This window comes from Marmota monax, unplaced genomic scaffold, assembly GCF_021218885.2.
Source record: "Marmota monax isolate L192 unplaced genomic scaffold, Marmota_monax_Labrador192_F-V1.1 WCK01_AAM20220418_F8-fsc00018, whole genome shotgun sequence".
Lineage (NCBI taxonomy): Eukaryota > Metazoa > Chordata > Mammalia > Rodentia > Sciuridae > Marmota > Marmota monax.
Window position 1 is genome coordinate 15,610,331 of NW_026692201.1, and position 14,393 is coordinate 15,624,723.

Sequence of the window (14,393 nt, forward strand, 5' to 3'; positions counted from 1 at the left end):
TCTGCAGTTCTTTTCTCTTTTAAGATATTTTTTTTTGTCTCCCTTTCCCCTTCTCCTTGACAAGCTCACTCACTTATAGGCATGGCATTTTTTCTTGCTTAGAAGTCAATGTTAATGATATCCTAGACTCCATATTCAGCATTAACTGATAGCCTAAGTCTGTCTATATTTACGACATTCTCATGGATACAAGTCAAATTCAACATGCTGAAAACTGAATTAGTTTCCTTCTCATGAAGTGGTGATTCCACCATTTGCAATTTGAATATTACTGGCATCCTAATCATTTCTTACAACTGTAAACTTTAACAATTCCTTATGTATCATCACTCCTACCATTACATTTGATAAATTTTGACAATTCTGTCTCTACTAAGTCTTTCAACTGATTTCTTAAACTCCAGATATCTTAATTCACAATTATATAATCAGACTCCCAAACAACTCTTGCAATCTGGTCTCTTACTGTTCCCTTTGACATGGTTGTATCTTATTTAAATACAACGGTCCCCGATTTCTGCATATTTGTCTCTCACTTTCTCATCCCTGCCTTTTATTTGCTATTTCTTCGCAGAAAGCCCTCACCCAGGGCTGGAATCATAATTGTGGAGCCCTTGTTGAATATGTCAGGGTCTTGTTGGAAAGTAGGAAAAGGTACCTTCTGTTAAAGATATTAAAATACAAAACTTTTTATCTTTTCTTTTTATCTCCTCTGCTAGTGCACATGCTCCATTGTCCCACTGGAATTTACCTACAAAACATAAGCTCATGATAAAAAAACCAGTATGTCAGGATAGAGGGCTGGGGATGTAACTCGGTGGTAGAGTATCTGTCTAGCACGTGTGGGGCTCTGGGTTCAATCCCCAGTACTTGGGGGTAAGGGGTGGGACACACACACATGACTTTAAGGATGGTGAGAGCAGAATACTAAACACAGGACAGGCCCATGTGACAACCACAGGGGTCACATGAACACAAAGTCATCCTTCCTGGCCTGTTTAATCTTGTTTACCCTTCAAAAACAAGTGAAAGGCTGCCTCTGCTGGATAGATGAAGAGGTGTCCACACTCTGAGCCTCTGTTCTACCTCACACTAATGGCTCCTAAAGTGCTTCTTCCCTCATAGCATTTTGTTGACTTTTCTGAGAACACTTTCTATGTCCCATTAGTTAATAAGTTTCCTAAAAGCAAGAACTACATCTTCATTCCTCCTGGAATTTACCATGAACTACATATAATTATTGCTTAATAAATGTTTTCCAAAAATGTATAAAGAGAACAAAGCAAAAACCACTGTTATTTTGAAACCGCATGCAACATTCCCTGAGCTAAGTTCCTTGTTTTTCAGAGCAGGAATCACTGCTAATGCAAAAGTCCAACTTCTCCAGTTGGCTAGCAGTACCTTCTTGTTTTTCTTTTCAGTTTCCAAATTCACTTAATTTATCTTAATATTGTTCTTTTAAAAGGACAGTCCTTTTAGGAATTATAATTAAATATTGGCAATGGGCATATTTTGTAGTTTTTAAACATGTATGAATTTACTCAAATATTTAGATATGAGCCTGTGTTTTCAACTTGTTTTTATTTTTTTGGTCAATAACCTATTCTGATGAAAAAAAATAAATCTTCTGAAAATATTTTCTATATATTTTAGTTAATTATCTCATGGTAATTTCTTTCCTAATGATCTTTGGAAAATTCTATGCATTTAGAAGGTTATCAGAAATCTTCATGGAAAACTGTTTTGAAAAAGAGATTGAACCACTCAATAAGAAACTTAAGCTTCCTACACTGGTGAAATACCACATTACCCTAAGAACTGTAATCCTGTTCACATCCCCCTCACACAGACACACGTATCCATCTTTTCATAAATTTTCAGTTGAAAACTGAGAAAGCTCATTTATGCTTGGGGAATATGCTGCTCTTTTTAAAAAATACACAATAAAGTGGAATAAATTTAAACAGCAAAACATTAATTAAAAAAAATGCACCACAGACACTGCATCACTAAGAAAGCCAGTAACTTTACTGAATTGTCTGCAAAATACAAATTATACCTTATTTCCAGCAGGAGAAACTTTTGAAAATTTCCCACTTTAATTCACTACAGACAGCTGAATTAAGTCCCTTGAGATACACAGATGTGGTTTAACTTAGTTATAACATCTTGTCATCTAGTGGCGACAAAGTCCAGCTTATGCCGCTGTGAGCCTCTATTTGAATATTTGTTGCAAATGCTTGTATGCCCTCATTTACAAGCTATTTTTAATTACTGTCATTTAATGGAAACAAGTCCCCAGAAAAAGAAAAAGAAGAAAAATGATACAGCAAACCATCTGAAGCAATCCAAGTCCTATGCCTACAGTGACCCAGGTCTATTTGCTCTAAGAGTACACCAATGCTGCTTGCAAACCACGACAGAATCCATTACTTAGCTGACCTCTCTGAATAAAACTGAGGTATGAATCAATCTGAGGTATGAACAGGGAAGGCGAAATGCAATACCCGATTATGAAAATAACCAAAATGGACAAATTTAATGTAGAAGATATGTGGCTTGGATTGCTCCACATCTTTGGTTAAAACATATTAAGAAAAGCCTGTAATTACATCTGTAGTCTGAAGCATTCTAACAGACACCAGAATTCCGGCAATCTTCAAAAGATCTGTAGTGGCAGGAAATTAACGCCATACAAGGGACGACATCACAGCAGATGGCACAAACGAGAACAGATGAAGTATGCCATGCTTAGGCAACAGCCTTTATTGAGGGTTCAAGTGGCTTCTTCTTTAAAAAAAAATTTTTTTTAAAGAAAGAAATACAAAGCATTTACTCTCCGAAAAAACAAACCAAAAGGGATAAAGGGGCAAAAATGCTATCTCTAAATTAAAAGATAGGTATGTAAGAAAATAAATATGTAGAAGTGTGAGAGGGCAGATATTCTTTTCAAAAGTGTATTGGGATTTTTTTTAAATGCTCATTTTAGTTAACCTTTAAATGATCTAAGGATGACAGGTATTTTCATATTCATCATTACAAAATGTTAAATTCCATCTCTGGGAAAAATAAGCCATTTTACTAAAAAGCAGTTTTTAAAAAGATTGAAATGAACAGCCTCCACACACCAATGCATACAGTATACAGGTTGTGCAGCTTGTGAATACTGCATCGCTGTTTCCAATTTTTAAGCTCAATATTACCAAAAAAATCTTTTAAGATAGGATTAGGTATAACAATACTTGAAGCTGTGTAAAATGCCACTTATGGTCTTTTGCTTGCACTTGCAATGAAGAATGTTGTCTAAAATGTTGCTCTAGGACAGGTAATGTAAAGTAATACTTTCTCAGGGCGCTGCCCTAAACTCCTGGATACAAAGGATTTACTGTGACAAAAACCATACTAACTTTGCAAATACAATAAATGGTAAATTACAGAAAAGGCATAAGGGTAAATATAGACAGTGATTGTTTACAGAAAGTGACGCTCACAATCAAAATTGTGCTTCTTCTCATTAAATCATCTTTAAAAAATTTTCAGATTATCCCTTCGCTATCTTGCTACCACTTTATATGAATTCAATAGTGGGAACAAGAGATGACTGGCATCCATTTTTGAGTGATTCTGTTCTTTTCATGTTCTTATAAAACTATTGTCAGAACTGCTATAAATAGCCAAGGCTTCTGCTAGTACTTTAGCTTACTTTATCTTCAGCGTTAGAAATTCACGTTTTCTTTGTTGCTGAGGCAAATTGCAGGTAAAAAATTAATATGGCTATTTCTTCATATTTTCATATAATGACCCCTCCCCACCCACTTGTAAGATTCTACTGATATTGATAGATGAAGTGTTTTGAAATGACAAAGAACATTTGTGATATGTTTGCATATTTAGTACACATCAAGTTATAAGGGTAAGTTATAAGGATGGGATCAAGTCTATGGTGAGGAAAATGATTTTCTTACTCTTTCCCCTGTATGTTTGTGTATGTCCATGTGCATACACGAGTATGTATATTTTCAGGGTTGATTTTGTTTTTTTCCCTATGTTCCATGGATACCTTTAGTGGGATATTATGAAATGATTGATTTTTTTTTGTTTTTAGTATACAAAACATTAGTACAAGGCAGGCTAGCATCCTATTTGGATACAACCAAAGGTGCATTGTGGTCTAATTATGGACTGCAGATCAAGTTAAGAAAAATATAGCCTCGTTAATAAGGTCTCTTGGCTTCTGCCACCCAGCGGCAGCCTTTTACAATCAGAAACACATAACAACTATGCAAGTAAGAGAAAAAAAATAGGTAAGAAATGTCCTACACATGATATAGCAGTGCTGATATTACTGTCTATATCTTCTTTGCTGTGTATGTCAATGTAAATGATTGGAGATGAATCGACAGATCTTCACATTCCAAGAGAAGGTAATCATTCCTGGACTGAAATATCTTTTAAACAATATATATTGACTTTTTTATGGCACTCACTTTTTGAAGGGTCTGAAATTAATCCCTTATAGATGAATATTAGACAAGAGTTATATTTTCTTGAAAATTAAAAAAAGGGACATAGGATCTTTAATGGGATTTCTTGAAATGGCTATTAAATCTCTTTATTGAAGAAAAAATAGATGACATACATGCTTTATGCAGAAGTGACATTTGGGGGTCCTGACACACCGGGATTGTTCAACAGTCCTATATTGCTGACAAGATTGTTAAGGGTCAGTTAAAATAATTAAAAATGGGTGACAAAGCAACTATCCCTTTACCTGCTTCCTTCTTGTCTAGCACCCAGGCTTTCACATTTTTCTTCTGTGGGAATTTATAACTCATTCACCAAGTAAACTCCATTTCACTTGTTTCTGGGGCTGTATTTGCAGGACATGTGCCCCAACACAGCTTCTCTATTCTGGGCATATTTCTAAGACACATATCAAATTCTAGGCTGAAAACCAACCATATACTTTAGGATATGGGCAAGTTAGGATATGCACTTACTGAATTCCAAGATGCATGGTGAAATGGTGAGATCAGAAAGGGGCCCTGCATTTGATAAAAATGCAAAAAACAAAAACAGCATGAAAGAAACTAATTAGTATATACAATGGATGTCAGTTGACCCAATAGATTGTTAATGTATTAAAAACAATTTAGAGTGTTGCAATGTGATATGTTCTAACCCCACAGGTTATCCTTTTGACAGCTGACCTTGAACTTATAAAATGTATGCAGAGTAAAAGAAATCAGAAAGAAAATAGTTACTCAAATGTGCAACTGCACAAATATACCCCCCTCCCGCTATTAAGATAACAAAACTTCTGCTATTACCATAATATTATATATATTAGAAAGCTATACACAAGCATGTTAATTTCACAGATTTTTTAAAAGATTCTTAATATTTTATATAATTAGAAATACACATTTCAAAAACAAAACTTCTACAAAGAGAAAACAGTTATCTTGGTTAGCAAAGCATGGAGTTCCTCATGGCTTAGGGTAGTGCTTTCTATACAAAAAGTCCTTTTTGGTTTTTTACAGGACTGTTTAAAATATCAGCGAAGCTATCAAGGGGAAAAAAACACATTTTGGCTTAAGTAAACTACAAAAAGCCACAAATGCTTTGCAAACTCTGTCTTACCTTTTATATGAAAATAAGCAAAATGTAATGTACATATTTTTATATTTTTATTTAATAAGAGATGCAGACCCAGATTTATTTATTTATTTAATTAAATACGTTAGCTCTCAAACTCCACTTTTTTTTAAAAAATAGGTATGGTCCTCTTTTAATGGTCTTTGATCCTTTTTAATGAGTGCCATACGCCAATGATACACCTGCAGGTTTGTGAGCGTGCTTGGGATGTTAGGTGACCAGACATGTTCCTAATATTTGCCAGTGGCCACCCATTGCCGGGTCCATCCAAACTTCTATACATTTTTCTATATGTTGCATAACAGCTGCTCTCTTTTTCAGTAAAGATCTGCCGCTTTTGGCAAATGTTTCCTTGTCTATTTACATGTAAATAACGTTGAACCTGCAACATGACACTATCTATTGTAACATACATTTTGCAAAGGAGCACAACAGTGAAAAGAAATTAGCCTTAAAATCTATTTTGTACAAGTGTTCTGTTGTACAACTCAAGTGCTAAGCTTATCTCAGCATTTCTGTTTATCTTTATACTGTATCACTGAGGCAATTTAAAAGTACTTTTACAAAACAGAGTACCTGACTTTTTTTTTTCCACACACGGCACATATAATGCATATCGACCCCCCTTCCCCATTAAGGTATAGCACACACACACACTGCAAGAAAAAAAAAAAAACTATTAAGTAATAATGTGATCATGTTGCCCATCCTTCAGAGAGTCGCATGCGCTTGACTGAGGGACTTTCCCTTTCGTCCGGCGAAGGTCTGGTGAGTCCAATGGGGGAGTGGAATTCATTCCGGTGATCCTCTCGGTCGCTCCCGTCGTAGGAACTGCTACAGCTGCTCAAGCTGTCAACAGGAGATCTCCCCGCCTCGTGGCGCGTGTGTTGTGGGTATCTCGAAGGGGTGGTGGTACGGTCTCTAGGAGGAGAAACAGGTTCTGACTTGATGTTGAGGCTTTGAGTAGAAGGCAGGGAGAGATTTGAACTCTGAGATAAATGAGTGCTAGTGCAAGCTCTGTAGGAGGAAAGGAAACCCAGTTACAGATGGAGGAGGCCTGGAGGCCCCAGGAACTCACAATTACATAACACATCAGCTTAAAGTCTCCCTCAGACACCAGAGCATGCCCAGAGTGAGGAGTGCGGTGAAGCACTTAGGGCATCACTGTCTGACAGTGATGCAGGATGTCTTTGTCGATTCAAAGTACTAGCTGGGCCAGGCTTCATGAGTCACTTCTCTAGTTTCTGACAGTCTCCCTAAACTTAGAGGTTGCTGTTTCAGAAGGGCTTAAGAACACCATGGAAAAAACATTCTGTGTCCATGGGATTTCTCCCTCCACTAATTCCAAATTTTAATTTTCTAAGGCTTTAGAGACCATGTTTATCTTTGCATTAGACTTTCTTGATTTACTAAAATCTGTTTGAAAATTATTGTGAAAACCTTGAGATCAATATAAACATTTCCTTCCAACAAATAAGCACATATTAAATGGAGTTACACAATCTTCAGCCAAAGTCAAGAGAGTTCAAATTTCAGGTGAATAGAACCCATTAAATGCTACACAATACCCATAACTCAGGACAAGCCTCAAAGTAGGGAAAGAGGAAGGAGGAAGGAGACTGAAAATTATCCGCAGAAATTTCAAATATTGGCTTAAAAACGGACTTTCTACTGCACTAAAATTGATAAATAATTAGACGTTCTTCATCCTTTCAGTTACATGGTATGATAATACCATTTTCCACAATGCCCTCAACTTGACTACTGACAGTCGCTCTCTGATGGCATACTTAGGTTACTGTTCCTTTTATTTATGATTGGCCTTAATTGATGAGTCTGGTGTTGCTTAAGGAAAGATTGTTGCAAAGAAGGATGTAATGTGATTTTACTGTGTTTATGATACTTAATCCTCACTTATTCCCAGAGAGTATAATTTTCCCTTCTTCCAAAATACGAGAGAATTTAAATACTTAGAATTCTAGAGAGAAAAACGTTAAGCCCTTAAGTGTAGATTAGCTATCACAATGAGTTTGATCAGGATAAACTGTGGTTACATCGCCAGCATCAATTCTGAGATGCGTTTATTGTTCTTACATTCTGATTGCACTGACTTCCATGGCCAGAGTCAGCATTACTTGACCATATTGTCAAAAGAGTACAGTAATCTCTTTTACTGAGGAAGAGTCACAGTACAGAATTATCTATACAGACACACCCATTTTAAACAAAGGAAAGCAAGCCTACCTAGTAATGTATGTAATTATGCTGCTTTCCAGTGGAGAGAATTGGATGGCATTAACAGTGCCATTACGAGCACTGAGAGAATGGGTATATATTTCAGAGAAAACAGTGGAGTGACTTAGGGCTGGCTTTTGGGAGATGCCATATAGGCTCAAGATACATAAAGAAATAAAATTAGTCAGAAACGAGTTTATCTTTGAGTGATGTTTTATACGAAAGCACCACCTACTGGCAAAGAATTACTTTCCTTCTCTTATTAATAGATGAGCTAATGTAGAGAATAATATGGAGAATTATTTGCTTCTTTAATAAGCCTTTCTTTCTCTGATTTTCTGATCTTATCAAATCAAAGCAATCTTAGCTCTTATATCAAGATTCTACTTTATTTATACTTAGAGCTATTTATTTCTAGTTTATTATTTTATAGTCTATATTAGTTTACTAATTTTCTCTGAATTTTAATTAAATAATCTTAATTAAGACGATATTAAGATGGGGGAGGAAATGAACACTTGTATTCCAAAAAGATTTATAATGGTGGACTATTGTTTCTTGGTTTAAAGTTACTTAATGATTCATTTTGATGTTAGAGAAAAATCATCCATTGATTTTTGGAAGAAACAATTTTCCTGGTTCTGGGTAAGAAAGACTATTTTGCTAACATTTAATTAAGTGATTTTACTATTGATCATATAACTGTTTAATAATGAAAGTCAATTAAGATCCTGAAAATAATGCTGCATATCAAAATACTTTTGTTTGCCCTTTGACATTTATATTGTGTCTTCCCAGGCAAGGTAACATGGCAAAATTTAAAATTTTGGTGAGTTGGACCAGTATTAAGTAGTTAATTTAGATAATATTGTAAAAAATATTATATATAACATAATAATAATGACAGTTTTTGGAAGCTGCATTCTCTACTTATTTGATTTGTCTCCTAAAGCCAACTGGTGTGTATAGTTGAGCTGCATCTCTCTTCCATAAAAGATGGAACAGTTATTGATGATCTTTTCCCATAAACAGAACAACCTGTTTATCTTTTGGTGGCATTTCACTTGACACTGAAAGTATACACAAGCTGAGTAGTTTTAGGGACTAACTCTCTATCATGAAAGGTAATGGCTATCTCAGACTAAGTTTCATTATACTGTATTAAAGAGACAAAACAGAATGCCTAGTCTCTGTTATTAAAGAAGTATTTTCTTGAAAAGAAAAGGCAGCATTAAAATCACTTAATTGTCTATGTGATACATTCACATGTAAATGTGTAGGCCTACTTGTTCTTGAGAACAAAATGTAAACACGGATAATTGTGAAATATTTCATATGTGTGGTTGGGGGCTGAAGAGGGTGGTGAGGAGAGAGAGATCAGACACTTAAGTTGGCTGTGTACCTTCACAGTTGCCTGTGAACGTTTCTACCTAGTATGGATGCCTTTGAATTGGAGAACACCTATCCTTCCCCTAAATTGTTCAGAAATCAAATGAGTGATAGCTTTATTTAAATTTTATACTCTTACCCCCTGGAATTTAGACAATCATAGTACAATTAACCTAACCTTTGAAGAGTTGTCTCTACTCAAAGTTATCGCCCTCAGTATGTACTGAACACCAACATCAATGAAGTCAATGTGTGGAAAAGGTTCCAGGAAACAGGTTGCCCTCCCCCACATACTTTTAAGCATTTTTTCCTCACAATACCTTTGTTCTATTTATTTATTTTTATGTGGTGCTGAGGGTCAAACCTAGGGCCTCACATGTGCTAGGCAAGTGCTTTACCATTGAGCTACAGCCCCAGCCCCCTAGGCTGCCTGTTTTTTGAGGTGGTAGTTGAGAACAAAAAACTTGAGGGTCATTTTCTCAAATAGGCAAGCATCTCTGACAGATATGTCTTATCCTATGTAAAATAAATTTTTGATGCTTATGTAACTTTGTAATAGAAAATCAGATACTAGATATTTTTTTACAAATATATCTTTGAAGTTACAAGCTTAAGACCAAAGAGCTCTTTTCTACTGATAAAATATAAAGAGCTCTACTATACTTTGGAAGTTTTGATAAAGAATTATTGTACTCATCTTGGGTTGCTAGGAATATCTACTTTGGTAGAGGTAAAAATCTTTTTCATTCTTTTCTTGGAACACCCTATTTACCCAAAAGAAGGAGGCCCAAACACAAGTTTAAGAGACTACTTGGACTGAAAACACATCAACTCTTCATTGATTTATACTGTAAAGAATTAAGGCAGATCATGTAATTTATTTACAAAAATATTGCAACTTGCAGTTTTCTAAAAACTAGTGTAGTCTGGCATGGTGGTGCATACTTGTAAACCCTGTAACTCTGGAGGCTGTGGTAGGAGAATTGCAAGTTCAAGGTCAGCCTAGCAATTTAGGCCCTATAAGCAACTTAGCAAGACCCTGTCTCAAAATGAAAAAAAAAAAAAATTAAAAAGGGCGGTGGAATTAGCTTACTAGTAGAGTACACCTGGGTTAAATCCCCAGCACCCAAAATAAAAATAAATAAAAAATAGCTTAACACTTAATTGTGTGAATAAGGGATAGTCCTTGAAGGAACTCACTTTCAAAAAGCTACTATGCAGGTTTGTGTGTGAGAGAGAAGTGTGAGAAAGTGTGTCTGCATAAGAGAGAAGGGCCAGCAAGGGAAGGAATTTAAGGGTCATTCTACTGATGTGAGGTATAAGGGAAATGAAATTAAAACTCCTAGACTAAAATCAGGGTCAAATTATGCACAATGCAGATCAGTGTTGAAAGAAAACTCAAACTGAATAAATTCTTCTACTAGAATCAACGATGAATTAGATTCTCCTCATGTAATAGAAGAGAGCTTTAAAATTGTAGTATAGTTAAAATATGTGAATAAATATCTGTTCGTAAGTTAAAAGGCATAATATCAGATGTTATTGAAAAACAAGAGAAAGGCACATCAGATAATATTAAATGGTTTTTGACATTGGCCATTTCTAGGGAAATCTAGTACCATAACGGATAAGTTTTGTGAAAATGAGAAATAAACAATTCCCCTTAGTATTGACAATAAGCTTGCACACTGGACTCAATGCTAAGCCATGAAAGTACAATGCCACTTGTATAGTTTAATTAATTTATTTTTTGGTATTGGGGTTGAACCCAGGAGTGTACTACCACTGAGCTATATCTCCAACCCTTATAATTTTTTTTAAAAAAATTTGATATAGGGTCTTGCTATGTTGCCCAGGCTGTCCTCAGACTTGCAATCCTCATTTCTCAGCCTCCTGTGTAGTTAAGATTACAGATATGTGCAGCTGGGCCTGATACCCATACACATTATAAAACTGCCTGGATGGTATTAGGTACTTAGTGATAATTACCTGAAAAAGTTACTGCAATTAATGTCTATTCAGATAGTATTTGAGAGAAAATTTAGATGTCTTACAAAGAGAAACTCTGTTGCTGATCATATTTAATACAGCTTCATCTTTAATGATATTTCTAGTTAGTAGAGTAGCACTTTATTATTTACATGGAAGGCTAGATTTTCAATGACAGTGATTAGTGAGATGGATGACTCCATCATTGGATCACTATCTGTGTAACATCAGCACTACATGAAAGCTAATGAGGGGGGTGAGCAAGGTAAGATAAGTGAAGTTGTATAATATAAACTAGTGACTTTTATTCTAATCAATGGTTTATTCTCACTTCCATATCTAGTTAACTATAGGTAACTATAACCAAATGGCTCACAAGAAAAGCAAAAGTGAGCTAGGCATGTAGAAAGTTTCTACAATTTAAAAATTCAACTTTAATTATTTTATATCCTTCCTCCTACCATTTCCTTTTGAAGATTCACTGCCATTTTAGAGTTAGATTTTAAGTCTGTTGCTCAGTTGATATTTTAGTTTTGAAATCTTTTGTTTTATAATAAGTACTGTGAATTGTGACTTTAGGGCTTTTTAAAGTTTTGAATGTTTCCATAGGTAAATGACAAGTCATTTCTATGATAAAGACATATATCTCAATATTACCACAAGGGGGCAGAAAGACACATCTTTGACCAGAAAAGACCAGAAATTTTTTATACCCTCATTTCTAATTAGTATTGTATGTTTTTAGTATCCATACATATATTTTAAATAAAATATCTATAAATACACAGTGTTCTATGAGTATAAATATATGAAACCTATATGTTAACTGAATAGTTGATCCTATGAATGTCAGGTTCACATTAGCATAAACTATGTGGTTTATGTTCAATGAAAAAGAATCGCAAATGTCTCAAAAACTCCAAGAACTCAACTATATATGCCTTCAAACTTCCCTCAATAACTGTATGGAGACTCAATTAAATAAAAATTCCATCACTGATAGAAGTGGAAACAGAAATAGCCTAAAACAATAAGGACATAATTTATCTCATTACAGAGCTCCCCATCTTCTTAAAGCATAAGGGATATAATATTTACGCTCCTTGAGAGTTATTAGTCTGAAAATTACTTTTATATTTCTACAAAGTAGAATTTTACACTCTCTAATGGGACATGAAAACATACATTTAAAGATCGCATTTGTCATTTAAACACAGATTCTAGGGTTATATTATGAAAGAAATGATATTGCTTACCCCAACTGACTGAGGGCGGATGGTGGCATGTTATGTAGGTGTTGCTGTTGCCAGCCAGTTACTGAACCAAGATGAAGAGCACTGGCAGTGTTAAACCCAGACAGAGATGACAGATCTGCACTACTCAGAGAATACTCTAGAGAGAGAGAGAGAGAGAGAGAGAGAGAGAGAGAGAGAGAATATTTAATTTGAAAATTAGCAAATGGTAAATAAAATTAAAGATTTTCAATTTCTAAATATTCTTGACTTTGATCAAATTTTTTGATCTGAGAGAGGGAGACAAAACATCAAGGATAATTGTCACTTAACAAGAATATATTTTTCACCAAAAATAAGTATTCCATGAAAGCCTTGAAGTAGTGTAGTCTGAAATTCCAGTTCATTACACTACAACTGGTTTAACAGCAATTACATATTTTAGTGATCTAGAATTTTTTAAAACAATCCTGAGAAAGTGAGCTTTTTATTACATCAAATAAATAACAGCTCAATTTCCTTGACTGTTCTTCTATTTGGAATTCAGGTTGGGCAAATAAAACTTTCAGTCATTTAAGAAAAAAAAATGTGGATGTTCATTTTGTCTTAGTAAACACAAGTAAATGGCACAGTGCTCTGGGTACCACAGGTGCTAGACAGAACTTTGTAGTAGGGTAAAGATAATAACTTTTTCATCTTTCTTTTTAATAAAAATATTTAATGTAATATTTAAACATGGCAAAGCTACTCACCAGTACCATATGTTGTTGAAATGGCTGATGGATATCCTCCCATTCCTTGTCCTGGTAAAGTAGGAGTTGCTACGGAAACCACTGGGGTAGCCAATGACTGAGCAGACTGGGAGTTATTTATCCTTTGATTCTTTTAAAGTAAAAAAAAAAAATATATATATATATTACCAATGGAAAAATTTTAAAAGTTAAAAATATTAGATTTCAGTATTAGTTTTGCACATAAAGAGATAACTTGATACAAAGCTCATGAAATTAATCATTTAACATGTGTCTCTATGAACTCTGCCAACCCTATCATTTACAATCCTTCAAGAGACCAGCTGTTGCCATAGTAACCCATTACATCAGTATCTCCTAGGCAACTGAACTAGTAACAAGTACCATAGCTTTATTATGGGTAAAAACAGACTATGTTGAGAACTGATGAAATATGTATACTGTACTTCCATTGTTTCAGTTTTTATTCAAATGCAAATTAAAAAAAAATTAAAATCAACCATGGTAGGTTTTATGTTCAGCTCTATGTACAACAGAGACAAGACAGGTAAAGGTTCATGTTATATTCTGGCCAGCAGGTGGTGCTCTGACCACTTTCTTCAGATTGTTCTAAACTTCCCTCAAACTAGGTGGTAAAGCAGCCAATGCCTATATTTAACTCCTTATAGCAAGGAGATTAAAGATATGCATAAGCTTAAGGCACTTAAATTTTTTGAAAAAGAGTATTTTAATTTTAGTTTTAAATAACAAAAGAAATACTTTGTGTGTTGGAATTTTTAAGTCTTAATATACTGAAAATATGGCCTCCAGTTACAGAGGTTGAAACAGAAAAAAAATAATAATAACTAGACATTCTTTTCACCTATGAATGGTACTATAAATTAGTGGCACTTTACTATTATCGATGTGAACACATTATATTAAGCTTCAAAGTCTATTTTATTTTATATTTTAATTTTTTATTTGTTCTTTTTTAGATATATATGACAGTAGAGTGTATTTTGACATATTATACATACATGGAGTAAAACTTATTCTAATTAGGATTTATTATTGTGGTTGTTTATATTTTATCAGAGCTACCACCTTTACCTCAAAGCAGCTCTGGATATTTCTGAAGGGAAGTGTTCTCATCACT

The 14,393-nt window shown here is 34.5% G+C and overlaps 1 protein-coding gene across 17 annotated transcripts in view; it reads right to left on the reverse strand.

Moving 5' to 3' along the window:
- Positions 1 to 2,006: 2,006 nt before the first annotated feature.
- The window catches only part of Mef2c (myocyte enhancer factor 2C), a 143,718-nt gene continuing 131,331 nt past the window's right edge, over positions 2,007 to 14,393 (reverse strand). For 14 of the 17 annotated variants that reach the window (XM_058574549.1, XM_058574552.1, XM_058574570.1 and 11 more), the window contains 3 exons: positions 13,256 to 13,385; positions 12,528 to 12,663; positions 2,007 to 6,675 (listed from right to left, as the gene is read on the reverse strand). In XM_058574549.1, coding sequence (XP_058430532.1) covers positions 6,354 to 6,675; positions 12,528 to 12,663; positions 13,256 to 13,385 — 588 coding nt within the window. In that variant the 3' untranslated portion in view covers positions 2,007 to 6,353. The remainder of the gene's footprint in view (positions 6,676 to 12,527; positions 12,664 to 13,255; positions 13,386 to 14,393) is intronic. The other 3 variants (XM_058574568.1, XM_058574564.1, XM_058574566.1) reach the window with 1 other exon arrangement.